General features: G+C 41.8%; 2 protein-coding genes across 2 annotated transcripts; both read right to left on the bottom strand.

The window, feature by feature from the left end:
- Positions 1-1,735: 1,735 nt before the first annotated feature.
- LOC127095881 (phosphoenolpyruvate carboxylase 4) lies at positions 1,736-3,800 on the bottom strand. The gene is made up of 9 exons (XM_051034509.1): positions 3,664-3,800; positions 3,413-3,538; positions 3,232-3,333; positions 3,015-3,161; positions 2,769-2,867; positions 2,565-2,653; positions 2,305-2,431; positions 2,010-2,216; positions 1,736-1,894 (listed from the first exon to the last, which is right to left on the bottom strand). Exons 1-9 carry the CDS (start codon positions 3,775-3,777, stop codon positions 1,736-1,738), a joined length of 1,170 nt encoding a protein of 389 aa, XP_050890466.1. The 5' UTR covers positions 3,778-3,800.
- Positions 3,801-5,448: 1,648 nt separating this feature from the next.
- Positions 5,449-6,585, bottom strand: LOC127095880 (CDP-diacylglycerol--glycerol-3-phosphate 3-phosphatidyltransferase 1, chloroplastic-like; the record flags this gene model as incomplete). The annotated part of the gene is made up of 4 exons (XM_051034508.1): positions 5,449-5,828; positions 5,962-6,012; positions 6,104-6,201; positions 6,285-6,585. Coding segments are annotated over 4 exons (639 nt in total), but the record flags the coding sequence as incomplete, so codon positions are not given.
- Positions 6,586-15,301: the final 8,716 nt, after the last annotated feature.

The raw sequence follows: 15,301 nt of genomic DNA, 5'->3' as shown, positions 1-15,301 counted from the left end.
ATAATCGGGCTTTACACATTGCTATGGAGTGTAAGGGAGCCGTGCTCTCGCACGTGTTGGTTGATACCGACTCATCTTTAAATGTGTTGCCAAAGAAAGCCTTGGCGAAGTTGAATTGTGAAGGGTTGATCTTGACGCCCACTGACCTGATAGTGAGAGCTTTCGACGGTTCGAAGAGGGCAATGTTTCGGGAAGTGGAGCTCCCGGTGAAGATCGGGCCCGAGGTGTTCAAGTCGGTATTTTATGTCATGGATATTCAGCCGGCATACAGTTGCCTGTTGGGTAGGCCGTGGATCCATGCTGCTGGAGCGGTGACTTCGACTTTGCACCAAAAATTGAAGTATATATGGGATGGGCAGGTCGTCACAGTCTGTGGAGAGGAAGACATCTTCGTCAGCCACCTATCATCGTTCAAGTATGTTGAAATGGACGGTGAGATATGGGAAACGCCGAGTCAAGCATTCGAAACCGTCAAGGTGGAGAGTGCTCTTTTTGCTAAAGAAGAGGAGAAGTCGTCCATTTCTTCGTACAAGCAGGCTGCTGAGGTGGTGAAGAGTGGGGAAGCTCCTGGTTGGGGAAAGATGATGGACATCGCCGCCAAGAAGGATAGATTCGGAGTGGGTTATCAGCCAGGCCGAGGCTCGTCTGGACAAGGTAGAGGACGTCGTCCGTCATTCACATTCACCAGTGCTGGAATGCTGGATCCAGGTCACATCTGTATGATGGGTGAAGAAGTTGACAGTGACTGCGAGATGGATCAATGGATAAAGCCGTGCGTACCAGGAGTGGAAGTCCAGAACTGGAAGGCCGAGCAGATCATCACTGTCACTCTACTTGAAGAGTAATATTTTCTGTTTTTCAATTTTATCTGCATGGAAGCCATACGTTTTGCCCGAAACATAATGGTTCATTGTAAGGGCCACCTCATGTTTCATTTTGCAATATTTGCATCAAGTAATAAATAAAAGGATGTTTTCAATTAAAAGCGGTGCTCCCTGTTTTTCATTTATTTTTGCAGTTTAAAAACAAAATAAAAATGGCAATCACTACAACAAACAAGACCTTAGACAGCGCTTTTTTTAGCCTTAGACAGCGCTTTAAAGCGCTGTCTAAACCTCCGCTGCTAAAGGTTTAGACAGCGCTTTTTTAAATCTTAAAAGCGCTGTCTAAGCCCCCCCCTTAGACAGCGCTTTGGCCAAAAGCGCTTTCTAAGACCCTCCTATTTTAATTTTTTTAGGTATACCTTAGACAGCGCTTTTCAAAAAGCGCTGTCTAAGCCCCCCCCCCCTAGACAGCGCTTTGGCCAAAAGCGCTTTCTAAGACCCTCCTATTTTAAATTTTTTTAGGTATACCTTAGACAGCGCTTTTCAAAAAGCGCTGTCTAAGCCCCCCCCCCCCCCCCCCCCCCCCCCCCCCCCTTAGACAGCGCTTTTGCCTAAAGCGCTTTCTAATCCCCCCTTAGACAGCGCTTTTTACAACCATTCAATTTCTAAATATATTCGTTACATTTTCATTAAACTAAATTCATTCCACCATTTCCATACATACAAAATCACCACTACAATTACAACATTACGACTTTAGCCCAATTCATACATTCATTTCCCACACTCACATTACAATCCTAATTCAAAACACTTGGAATTCAAGTACAACAATAAAAATCCACTTGAAACTTGTCCTTAGCATACACCAACGCTCCACGACTTTCAAATGTCCAAAACTCCAATCGTAGTCAGATTCTATGAATCCAACCACAACTTGGTGGGAGAGGCGGACGAAGAGTTGCGAGTAGTACTGCGGTTGTGTATATTTCAAGTTGTCTAACAGCTATCTGTGGTAACCCAAACTTGGCCTCTACCATTTCTCCCTGCTCAGTAGACCGAAGTGTGCCCTGCAATGCACCATGGGAAAATTTTACAACCGCGTCCCCTCTTAACCTTCGCATCAAGCAGAACATTTTTAGAAAGAAAAAAATTAACAATGATAAAGCTAAATGTATAACCTACCATCACAGATCCGGGTGGCTGGGATTGAATAGCCAGATATGTAGGGCCACCACCCCGGCCAATACTGCCTCCACGGCCATGGAACAGTGTAACTTTAATACCGTAATCATTGCAAGCAGCAACAACATCCTCCTGAGCTTTGTAAAGTTCCCATGCAGCAGTGAAGCGTCCAGCATCTTTACCAGAATCAGAATATCCAACCATAACCTGCATATACAAATTTACAACACTATCAAATGAATTTCACATGATAACTGTAACATAAAATCAAATACACCTCGGATTAAAAAGGTACCTCTTGATGACCGTTGTGATTCTTAATGACGTGTTCGTGGTACCAGTCTATTGATAAAAGTTTCCGGATAACTAAACCAGCTTCTCTTAGGTCCTTCACGGTTTCAAATAGAGGGACAACCCGCAACCTGTTGTAAACACGTCATAAGATTCAAATATTCACAAAACAAACATAATAGACAAGTAATTTTTCATCTAAAGCACCATTTCGATCACACAAATTGAAAGATAAATAAGTTCGACTTAAGGTTTCCTACTTACGTTCCACCAGGACATGCTCTTCCCAACTCTCCAGTAGCAGCGAGCCGTGCATCCTTTTGTAAAAGCTCAACTGCAAGAACATCACTTGCCTGACAATCAAGAAAAAGTGGATAAAATTTCATTAATAATTAGATAGAAAAATGAAGGATCTGAGGATTGATTAATGATTTAGCACAAGTTGTAGCCATAAGCAATTAGTCATACACTTGAGGCCATAGAGATCACATAAGCTCCAAGTGAATCACTCCCTAGTTCAGCAGCAATTTGGAATGTATCCAAGACTTCTTTAACATCAGCCGGGACCTAAAAAAATCAAGATACCAATCAGAAATAGCAAGAACTTTGAATAGATCACAGGCCTCGGTAAATTAGAAATATCACAATGGTGGTAATATAACTGGTCAAGACTCGGTACATTGTATAAAAAGTGAAAACTCTTAACTGTCTCACCTCTATACTGACAGGAACTAGTGGCCTCTTCCCTTTCAGCTCTCTAGTTAAGAAATCTAATTTCTTTTCTTCATCCCATTCACTGTAAGTACCCATATCCAAATACGTTGTGATTGCATCAAGCGTGTCAGCATGTCTCCCTGATTCCTGTAATACAGATCGTTTCAGAACATAGTTGATTACTACAGAAATGATAAAAATCAAATACAAATCAGACCTGGCGCAAGTCAAGCTTCATTAGAACCATTCCAAAGGTAGCAACTCTACGAATGAGATCAGCAAGTCGACCATCAGCTAGCACCCCGGATCCGTATGATTGCTGAAGACACGGAAGGTTAAATAGCAATTGTGGAGTGTGGACAAACCATTCAGGAAAAAGAGGGAATGAGAAAGAGTACCAGAGATTCATAGCAGAGAAGCAGAGGTTCCAAAAGCTGGTCAGCAGTTTCATAATAATCCAAAGGATCGTAGTCACATGCAACATCCTCAAGAAGAAGTTCTAACCGTCTACGGCTCCTCTCAAGCTGAACACACAAATTTCATGCATTTATTTGAATGGTGATTTTAAACTCAAATTGCGAGTTGCTATATCAAAACCGAAAATATGTGATTTCAAGTACTCATCACCGGAATCAATCTGAAGCAATACCTTATCCTTTACATTTCCCAAGACAACTCTATAAGGAGCAATTCCAGGAAGTTGAGGAAGCTGTGGCTCTAAAAGCTTCTGAAAACCGGACTTTCCTGTTTGGGATTCTGTCATTTTATTTAAATGCAGCTAATTGACCATGAAGTAAAAATGATAGACCTTCTTTAAAGCATTGCTGACTCGACGCAAATAATGAGGAACAGCTTTCCAGAGTGATTGCTCCACTATATTCAAACCTTGGAAGATAAAAAAAATGTTATTATATGCCAAGTTGTTATTTTTCTTTTCACGTGAACTAGAAAACCTTGATACTCGAGAAACTTACCAGCTCTAGCTTCATCAACCGGAGTGGGTTTTTGGCGCCTAAGCTCGTCTGTCTGCCATATTGAAGTTATCTCTCTCACCTACCAAATCGATATAGCACATGAGAATATACGAAACATTTCCACTTAATAGTTAAACAGATAGTTTCTATCCTCTAACAGTACAGTGTCTTTCTAGAGTGAAAATCCAGTCCTGCCACCATAAACACAAATGATCAGTCCTGCAAAACAATCAAAGCCAAGATGGTGTGTAAAGTACACAACAATGTCCTTTGTTTCAATCTCCCGATTCAAAGCGCAAACCGAATTTTGTGAATCCACAATTGTGGATACAAGCATGGTCCATGAAACCGAGCAACATAAAGTGAGACAAGTGAAAAGCTTACCTCTTCCACCTGGAAATATATCTACCATCTCAAGCTGCAGTGAATCTGAGACTTAGAAGATCAAATTGAGAAAAAAAACAATGATGCAGACCCTGTTACCAAGGTGAACACATTGATGCCTACAATCATGTTGAAGAAAGTGCAAAATTTCTATAAAATCATAACAGAACTCATGTGATACTGCTCTTATAGGCATAACAGAAATAACCGAATATCTCTGAACTAAATCTCGGGATACTGCTCTCATTTGATATATCCTTTGACACTAGGGTGCAAACACTGATTCTGGCATAACATAACTCATTTGATACTGCTCTCATTTGATAGCACTCTTATGGGCATAACCGAACAATTCATTTTCAACCAGCTGCACAAGAACTGACAGTCTTTAAACAGAGTTAATTAGTAACAGTTTCTTTGGATGAACTGAACCTAACCCTAGCCAGTCTGCCATACCAACCAGCAGCATGCCTATAAAAATCTCCAACAAGCAGTTCAATACCACAGTGCATCATGGTATTAACAACAACTAGTCGTTTTGTTTTCCATCTAATCACCACTTTCAATACAATAAACTCATCATTCCATAGAAAGTTAATAAGTTCAGTTAACCAACTCATTTAATCATGGCAAGTTCACAATGTCCAAGTGCAGTTCAGTCCAAAAATTATAAGGTATCTGATTTGGTCACTAATGCAAAACCAGTAAATCAGGGCAAAGTATGATGTCTCAAAAGCATAATGAAAATACACGAGTATGGCTAATTTACCATATAAATATGGATCTCAGTGAGTCAGAGAATTAAGCTTTTGGGTAATTATATACTAATTATGCATCACCAACATGCCAAAGCAAAATACAATTACAGGTATATACACAAGATGGAAACAAAATGTCACCCCTAATTAAACTATCAGAGATTTCGCTCCCAGAGCACCGTAGATTAAAACAATAGATCATCAAATGCTTGAAAAATCTCCATTCCCACACACAAACTGATTATCTAACCCACCTTGGCTTCGGCCCAGTTCACTCAGTAGTATGAAAAATAACATCATTAGTAATTCTTATTCTTTGACTGTTACAGTGAACACCAGTTTAATTGTAAAGGTAAGTTGGTGTAGTAAGAGTTCATTCATTAGTACACATAAACACGTTACAAACAAAACATCAAAGAACAAAATATGAAAAATGGAACAAAATAAAGAAATATAATAATACAAAACAATTAAGATGCATGAATTTAGTGATACATGAAGAAGGACCCTCACACAGTTCCCAGTGATGTAAAGAAGAGCTTATTAGTAAAGCATGCATTAGAAGTCAGATAAGCATTCATTACCTCTCTGCCAATGATGGCAATGGCAGGTATAGGTAGTAACCAGGGTGCTTGTGCAAACAAACCAACATCCAAAGGTCTAGTACATAATAAAACCAATGTGGCAGCAACCATAAGCTGCATTGAGTAGAACACATGCATGTTTAACATTATTAGTTTCAATACAAATTTTCTACTTTTAGATTCATTAACATGTGCCTTTCGGTATGCAATTGCAATTGCATCAAAAGTTAAGAATTGGAAGAAATACCTTATCAGCTACAGGATCTAAGAATGCACCAAATGAAGATTTTAAATTCATCTGCATTGCAAGCAACAAATTTAGTAAAAGAAAAAAGTGATAGAAGAAAAATATAGGGTTAGTTAGTGGTGTTTGAAATGAATTGAATAACCTTGCGAGCAATGTAACCATCAAGCCAATCTGTAACAGAAGCAGCAATGAAGATTGTGGTAGTAGCTACTGTTCCTTGCCAACCATCCAAATAGAAAGCTACACAGAACACAATTATATACAAAAATAGATAAAATTGAAAATGAAAATGTTGCAGTGAGCGGAATAGGGGAAACACTTACTGGCAACAAGAAGCGGCACGGCGGCGACACGGCCAAGAGTGAGAATGGTGGGTAGAGTGAGCAATTTGGAAGATTGTGGTTGTTCTTGTTCTTGTTCTGGTTCTGGCTGTGGTGGAACGGTAGAAACTAGGGCTTTTCCAGAAAGCCCCAAATTGGCGGAGAAAGAGGGGGGTTTATTGGAAATTGGGAATTTAGTTGCGGAGGAGGTGTATCTGAAGCGTTTGTGTTGGTGGAAGTTTCTGGAGGTGAAGGAGTTTGAGAATGAGAGGAAGAGGGGTTTGACGGCGGCGGTGGCGGCGGTTGAAAACAAATTGTTTGTTTTAATACAAATACGAAAGAGAGAAAGAGAAAATAAAATGTGGTTTAAACTGAAAGACTTTAAACAGCGCTTTCTCAAAAGCGCTGACTAAGGTCTATATTTAAAAGCGCTTTCTAAAAGCGCTGTCTAAGGGGGGGTCTTAGACAGCGCTTTCTAAAAGCGCTGTCTAAGACCCCCCCTTAGACAGCGCTTTCATTATTTTTTTAGAACATTTTCCGTGTTTTATTTTTATCTTAACCTTAGACAGCGCTTTCTTTCAAAAGCGCTGTCTAAGATGCGCTGTTAAAAAACCTTTTTGACGTAGTGAATGTTTTCATTTTCTTTTTCAATTTGTTTCACTCCGGTTCTAAAGCAATGCATGAATCAACATTCATGCAGATGCGATCATTTGCCGGATCTCATTGATAATAATCCTGTTACACCCTCATATGACTTCGATAATCCGATCTATCATGCCGAAGACGAAGGCGAAGAAGATTGTGAACTGCTGGAGGAATTAGCCAGGTTGTTAAAACAAGAGGAGAAGGTGATTCAACCGCACGAGGAACAAGTTGAGGTTGTGAATCTGGGTACTGACGAGGTCAAAAAGGAAGTGAAAGTCGGGGCTGCTTTGGAGGCAAATGTTAAGAGCAGAATGGTTGCATTGTTGAAAGAGTATGTTGATATCTTCGCCTGGTCTTATCAAGATATGCCAGGGTTGGATACCGATATCGTTGTGCACAAGTTACCGTTGAGAGCAGATTGTCCTCCAGTGAAGCAGAAGTTGCGCAGAACTCGACCTGAGATGGCAATAAAAATTAAAGAGGAGGTTCAGAAGCAGTTGGATGCTGGTTTCCTCGCTGTCACTAACTATCCGCCTTGGGTCGCGAACATTGTGCCGGTCCCGAAGAAAGATGGGAAGGTGAGAATGTGTCTGGACTACCGGGATTTGAACAGAGCTAGCCCGAAGGATGATTTCCCGCTACCTCATATTGATGTGTTGGTAGATAATACAGCTCAGTTCTCGGTGTTTTCCTTCATGGATGGTTTTTCTGGCTATAATCAGATCAAAATGTCGCCAGATGATATGGAGAAAACAACGTTCATCACACCATGGGGCACTTTTTGTTATAAGGTGATGCCATTTGGTCTCAAGAACGCCGGTGCTACTTATCAAAGAGCCATGGTGACTTTGTTTCATGATATGATTCATCATGAAATCGAATGCTATGTTGATGACATGATAGCAAAGTCCCAAACAGAAGAGGGGCATTTGGTAGATTTGGCCAAGTTATTTGACCGGCTGAGACAATTCAGACTGAGGTTGAATCCGAATAAGTGCACTTTCGGGGTGCAGTCCGGTAAATTGCTGGGGTTCATTGTAAGTGAAAGAGGAATCGAGGTTGATCCTGCTAAAGTAAAAGCAATACGAGAAATGCCTAAACCGAGGACAGAGAAGGAGGTTCGTGGTTTCTTAGGTAGATTAAACTACATTTCACGGTTCATATCTCATCTAACCGCCATGTGTGAACCTATATTCAAGTTATTGAGGAAAAATCAAACGGTCAGGTGGAATAATGATTGCCAAGCGGCATTTGAAAAGATAAAAGAGTATTTGCAGGAGCCTCCGATTCTGATGCCTCCTGTGGAGGGACGACCGTTAATTCTGTACTTGACAGTCCTCGAGGGGTCTATGGGGTGTATACTGGGGCAGCATGACGAGTCTGGTCGAAAAGAGCATACCATATACTATCTTAGCAAAAAGTTTACCGATTGTGAAACAAGATATTCACTGCTCGAGAAAACTTGATGTGCTTTGGTCTGGGCTGCTCGCCGACTGAGGCAGTATATGCTGGTTCATACCACTTTATTGATTTCCAAGATGGATCCAATCAAGTACATTTTTGAGAAGCCAGCATTGACCGGACGGGTTGCGAGATGGCAAATGATTTTGACTGAGTATGATATACAGTATACTTCTCAGAAAGCAATCAAGGGGAGTGTATTGTCTGATTACCTCGCCCAACAACCTATTGAGGATTATCAACCGATGAAGTTTGAGTTCCCTGATGAGGACATCATGTTTCTCAAATCGAAAGATTGCGAGGAACCAATCCCGGAGGAGGGGCCTGACCCTGAATCCGAATGGATTTTGATGTTTGATGGGGCCGTTAACGTGAATGGTAGCGGAGTTGGTGTTGTTTTGGTTACGCCAAAAGGATCCCACATTCCTTTTGCTGCCCGGCTAACGTTTGAGTGCACCAACAACGTGGCTGAATACGAAGCTTGTATATTGGGGATTGAAGAGGCGATTGATTTGCGGATCAAAAACCTTGTTATATATGGAGATTCAGCTTTGGTTGTGAATCAGGTTAACGAAAAATGGTATACGCATCAATCTCATTTAGTTCCATACCGGGATTATACGAGGAGATTGTTGACATTTTTCACCAAGGTGGTATTGCATCATGTGCCTAGAGAAGAGAATCCTTTGGCAGATGCTTTGGCTACTCTGACCGCCTTGATTAAGGTGCAGTGGTGGAATCAGTTCCCCAGTGTTGAGGTGGGACGTCTGGATAGACCAGCTTATGTGTTTGCTGTTGACACAACACTTGATGATGAAAAGCCGTCGTATTACGATATCAAGCGCTACCTGGAGACCCAAGAATATCCTGAGGGAGCATCCAAGAAGGACCAAAAGACTCTGCGGAGGTTGGCCATGGTTTTCTATTTGAACAAGGATGGGATTTTGTACAAGAGGAATTTTGATTGGGTCTTGCTCAGATGTGTTGATGATAAAGAAGCAAGCCAATTGATGAAAGAGGTTCATGAGGGGTCGTTCGGTACCCATGCCAGTGGGAATGCAATGGTGAAGAAGTTGTTGAGGGCTGATTATTATTGGATGACAATGGAGGCCCAATGTTTCAATTTCGTGCGGAAGCGTCATAAATGCCAGATTTATGCTAATAAGGTGCACGTGCCTCCAAATCCGTTGAGTTTGATGTCGTCTCCGTGGCCGTTTGCTATGTGGGGCATTGATATGATCGGGAAGATTGAGCCTACGGCTTCGAATGGGCACCGGTTCATATTAGTGGTTATTGATTACTTCACCAAGTGGGTGGAAGCAGCCTCTTATGTAAATGTGACGAAGCAGGTCGTCGCCAGATTTCTGAAGAGAGACATCATTTGCAGATATGGGGTTCCCGAGAGAATCATTACTGATAATGGTTCTAATTTGAACAATAAGATGATGGAAGAGCTGTGCCGGAAGTTCAAGATTGAGCATCACAATTCTTCTCCTTATCGTCCGAAGATGAATGGGGCGGTCGAGGCAGCTAATAAGAATATAAAGAAGATTGTGCAGAAGATGGTCGTGACCTATAAAGATTGGCATGAGATGTTGCCATTTGCATTGCATGGGTATCGAACTTCAGTACGTACATCTACTAGGGCAACGCCTTTCTCGTTGGTGTATGGGATGGAAGCGGTGCTACCGGTTGAGGTTCAAATTCCCTCTTTGAGAGTCCTGATGGATGTGAAATTGCAAGAGGCTGAATGGGTAAGAACTCGGTATGAAGAGTTGAGCCTGATTGAGGAAAAGAGGCTGGCGGCCATCTGTCATGGGCAGTTATACCAGCAGCGGATGAAACGTGCTTTTGACCGAAAGGTGCGACCTCGTGTGTATCACGTAGGGGATCTGGTGCTGAAGAGGATCCTTCCTCCTCAAAACGATCGTAGGGGCAAGTGGACACCCAATTATGAAGGTCTATTCGTGGTCAAGAAGGTTTTCTCTGGCGGAGCCTTGTTGTTGACGACCATAGATGGCGAGGATTTTCCATCCCCTGTGAATGCGGACGCAGTTAAAAAATACTTCATATAAAGAGACCCGCTGGACGAAAAGAATAAAATAGTCCAGGCAAAAATGGGCATCCCGGCGAACCGAAAAAAAATGAAAAAGGTTCGGGCAAAAATTAGGGATGAAAAGGAAAAAACTGTACACCCGGCAAGTCGAAAACCTGAAAAGGCGGCTTGGGCAAAAAAGGGTATCCCGGTGGACTGAAAACCCGAAAGGGCGGTCCAGGCAAAAAAGGGATTGAAACGAACAACTGCGTCTAGCATGATCGTTTGTACTTTGGTTACGACACCATGGATAACCCCCGGCAAGGATCAGTCGGAAACGTCTTGTTCAGAAGGAAGAGCACGGAGAGTCTGAGGACATAAGGGGTGTAACCGGGTTGGAACTCGATGAGATCACGATTTCACATTGCCATTAGGATAGATTTTCCTTTTGTGCGCAATTACCTCTTTTCAGGAATTGCTTCCTTTGTATTGCTCATTCATGAGCCACACCTTTTCAATTAATAAAATGCATATTCAGTCAAATAATTTTGTTTTTGTTTTCATTACCGCTTTGATTGCAAAAACATGCAATTGTTTGTGATAAAGAATCTTTGCATTTTGAAACATGGAGATCCCTTCCAATGCATGTTTATAAGATTGGGAACTTGAAATCTTATTCGGAAGGTTGAGTGACCCAGGTGTTGAGACTTTGGCATACCTGGGGCATGTTTTATCTAACGATCTTTTTTGCAGGTGCTGTTAGATATTTTCACTCACTTGCAGGTTGTGATGTGAAGCCTTTTGACAAAAGATCCCCGTGGAGTCCAATCAGGGACGAATGAATTGAAGAATGGTGAAAAGACGACGAAAGACGTGCGACGATCCTGGAAGATTAATCAAGAAGACTCTTCAAAGTCTGAGGATTGGAAAGTTTGTATGAATCCAAGGAGTGCAATCTCCGTCGAGTACGGAGGAGGCGAGAATACAAGGTGATGAATCAGAAAAGTCCAGACGAGTCTGGGAGCTCTCAAAAGTGGAAGGCTGACACTGGATTTGGATGTTGGATACCAGGGTTCAACGAGTCGACGGGTGTTTTGTGCCAGAATTTCCTTGTTTCCCCAAGCAGAGGCGGAATTGTTATCTCCTCAGCAGATTCAAGGTCCGAGTCTTCCCTAGCAGGGTCGGGATGGTTATCTCCCCAGCAGGTTTTAGATCAGTGTTTCCTCAGCAGCCAGGCCTGAAGGTTGCTATTTCCCTAACGAAGGTGTCCGTTGCTGGCTTTTCCCCCAGCAAGTCAGAGACTGTTGTTTTCCCCGCAAAGTACGGTGGTGGTTTCTTCCCCAGCGAAGTCCCCAAGCGGACCGAGTTCAGTGGAGGTCATCCCTGGTAAGGGTGGCCTATTTCCCAGCAGCAGTGCTATTCCCCAGCAGGGTGGAGATTGGAGTGGTATCGGGTTCCTCAGCAGAGTGCCTCGAGCTCCCCATAAGAGTCTCTTGAGGGGGATACTTTTTATGCATTCATCATTTAGATAAGCATAGCATGTTGCATAGCTAATTGCGTAGCATTTCCATGATTATGGAGCATTACGCTAAAAAATCATCATCATGCATAAGCATTGCAAGCATAAGCTAGTCTCAAGCCGTGGTTATTGTTTGAGAGGTGGTTTCGCCAGAAGGTGAAGATGTTACTCCGAGGAGTTTGGCATCGTGATTTTGAATCAACAGTATTCTCCAGTAGTGCGATATTGGAGGAAGGGTTTCTGTCGGGCGGAGATGGAAATGATAATTCAAGAAGTTTCGGGGTTCAAGAAAAGAATAAAAAGAAAAGTAAAGAGAGAAAAATCCCCAACTGAGCGCAATTTGTTCGTTTGCTAGGGTTGAATAGAGGATAGCATGCTCATGGCTTGTTATCCCCAACATGGGTCGTGGGCACGTATGCCGCCTCATGTATCATCGTCCTTTATTTCTGCCGATGCTGACAGGCATGACGAGTTTTTCGGGTATTCAGACCATTGTGGCGTTCAGGCCAGTTGTCCGATTTTCAGATCGAAGAAGTTTTCGACGTCCAGGTCGAAGAACTTGTGGCGTTCAGGCCAGTTGTCCGATTTTCAGATCGAAGAAGTTTCCGACGATCAGGTCGAAGCACTTGTGGCACTCAGGCCAGTTTCCGATTTTCAGATCGAAGGAGGTTCCGACGTTCAGGTCGACACACTTGTGGCACTCAGGCCAGTTATCCGGTGTTCAGGCCGAGGTGGGTACTCAGGCCAGTTTCCGATTTTCAGATCGAAGAAGTTTCCGACATTCAGGTCGAAGCACTTGTGGCACTCAGGCCAGTTTCCGATTTTCAGATCGAAGAAGCTTCCGAAGTTCAGATCGATGCAGCTTGCGGCACTCAGGCCAGCTTTCCGGTATTCAGACCGAAGTGGCGTTCAGGCCAGTTGTTGGGCATTCAGGCCAATCTCTCGGTGATCTGACCGACATTAATACTCTCATGTTCCGATGCTCAGTATTCAGACTGATGAGCGGCGTTCCGGCCATGGTTATCCCTGTGTTACCATTTATTTGGGTATCCAGGTCAACGTTCCTTTTCGGTATTCAGGCCGATTCTCACAGTACCAGACAGATTTTTCTTTTGAGATCATTTCTTTGCCGATTCTGATAGGCATTGTTAATTATTTCCCATCAGAGTGCAAATTGTTCATCTGTTCTTGGTATTCAATCACTCTTCACCCTGATCATCTAAAAGCCGAGGCTATTCATATCGACAGGTTCACAATGGATTGAATAGGGGCAGCTGTAACACCTCAAAATTTGCCCTCCTCTCTTGGGACTAGCTTAGCATATTGCATTTCATTTTGTAGGACTTTAGGCATTACCTCTTTGCATATCATGTGAAATAAGCAAGTCATACTCCTAGGTCTTTCTCAGAAGATAGGGGGGGTTAAAAGATTCAAGCTTGAGGGTCTCATGAATTGATCACTAATCATCTGAGGTTTGTGCTTCAATTAGGGTTTATTGATTCCTCAAGGAGGATGAGTGTTATCTTATTTGCCAGAGTATATCACCATCATCATCATGATTCATTATTCCTGATCAAATTCCTTGGGATTAGGGTTTTGACCTTTGGTCAACCCTAATCAGTTGCATTCTACCAGTCAGGGTTTTTCAAGGAGATGAGGTCTTTAATGAGATGGAGATCATCATGTGATTTTATTGAGCTTGTATAAGCTAGGGTTTCATTTTGGTGCCATTTCATCAAGTGGTTGAGGCTCAGAATCATCAGTGTATGTTCAAGTCATCTGTCAACTATAAAAGTCAACTATAAAAGTCAACTGCAAAGTCAACTATGGATTTGGAGGTGGGAATTGGCTAGAAATACTTCATTCATGTTCAAACAAGTCTCATTTGACATTTCAAACATCAACATTGAAGAATTTAAAGTCAGGTCAAAACTTTCCAAAAATAGAAAGTGACCTATAATTTGAATTTGCCAAAAATGGAAAGGTTTTAACCTAGCTTCAACTTCAAATTACATCATCAAGAAAGCTTCAAATGAAATTTTGTTGAACATGAAAGTTGTAGATCTTTCTCTCCCATTTCCAAAAAGTCCAAGATCATCAATTTCTCATGTGTGGTTGAAGAGATATGATCAAATCATGGCAAGGTGTACTTGAAGATTCAAATGGGCATAACTTCTCAACCAAAGCTCCAAATTGGATGGCTCTTTTTGCATTCTTCTTCTTTTAACCTCTACATTCCAAATCATGCATCACATTACATGAATTATATTCACATGATCATTTGCTAATTCATTGGATTTTTGGAGGGAAAACATGAAATTTAAAATTGGTGCATGGCTTGATCTTTTTACCATTTCCATTGGCTCCAAAACAGAATTTTGAGTGAAATTAAATCAATTTTCGTGCACTATTCACATGCATATCATGCATAAGGGTGAAAAAATCACATTTGCACATACACCTCATTTTTTGCTAAACTCACTTTGCATTGGCTTAAACATGATTAAAGGGTGATTAACATTGCATATATAAACCAAAACCCTAACTGTTTTTCAGATTAGCTTCCAAAATTCAGATCTAGATCTCAAAACTCTCAAAATTTCCTCTCAAAATTTCTTGCATTTTCTTCACATTCAAGCCATTGCCATTGCTTGATTCTTGTTCCTGAAGTGTTATCAAGGAGATTTGCACGTGGAATCAGTAGAAACAGAGCTGCATTGAAGCATACACCAAGCTTGAAGCAACAATGGTGATTCCAAGTTTTGATGAGATCGTGTGCAAGTGAGCTCCATTTTCTTCTCCAATCACTTATACAAGCATCCTGGAGGAGTATTGAAGCCATTACAAAGCCTGAATCAAGCTAATTCCAGATCTGCTCTTCAAGAGGTTACCAATCGATCTCTCTAGTTCTTAAAATTCTTGTGATATTGTTGTAGATCTAGGTTTGCTGATCACTCTGAGCTTTGAATCATGAAATTCCATGCACTATTGGCTGAGTAATGTTGATTTAAAGTTCCATGTATGAATGTTCGTGTGCTCGATTCTCCTTGTGTGTGTTGAATTAGGCTTAGCCATGCATAGATTCGTGATCCTTGATGAAGGATCTACATGTTTGTGTGTTCAATTGTAAGTTCTGGAACAAAAGTTCTTGATGAATGGTACTGTTCATGCATGCGTGATGAAGAAGATGATGTTCTTCCATAGGCCACGCTTTTGATCTTTCTGAAACATAAATTCGTGGCTGTAGGTGTTTTTTTAGGGCTAGCTTCTGATTGGTTCATGCAATTGCCATGCTAGCAGTTTGATTGGTCCATTTTGTTTGACCGCGCCTTTGACCTCCACTTCATAAGTGAAACGCCG

Source organism: Lathyrus oleraceus, chromosome 6 (assembly GCF_024323335.1).
Source record: "Lathyrus oleraceus cultivar Zhongwan6 chromosome 6, CAAS_Psat_ZW6_1.0, whole genome shotgun sequence".
NCBI lineage: Eukaryota > Viridiplantae > Streptophyta > Magnoliopsida > Fabales > Fabaceae > Lathyrus > Lathyrus oleraceus.
This window is presented reverse-complemented; position numbering and strand designations above follow the sequence as displayed.

Bases quoted from the DNA above. Each gene is read 5' to 3' on its own strand.
- LOC127095881 (XM_051034509.1), bottom strand. From the start codon at position 3,777: ATGACAGAATCCCAAACAGGAAAGTCCGGTTTTCAGAAGCTTTTAGAG. The intron at 2,868-3,014 runs GTGAGACAGTTA...TGATTTTTTTAG, and splicing joins TAGTTCCTGTCAGTATAGAG to GTCCCGGCTGATGTTAAAGA. The intron at 2,654-2,768 runs GTATGACTAATT...CTTGATTGTCAG, and splicing joins TGATCTCTATGGCCTCAAGT to GCAAGTGATGTTCTTGCAGT.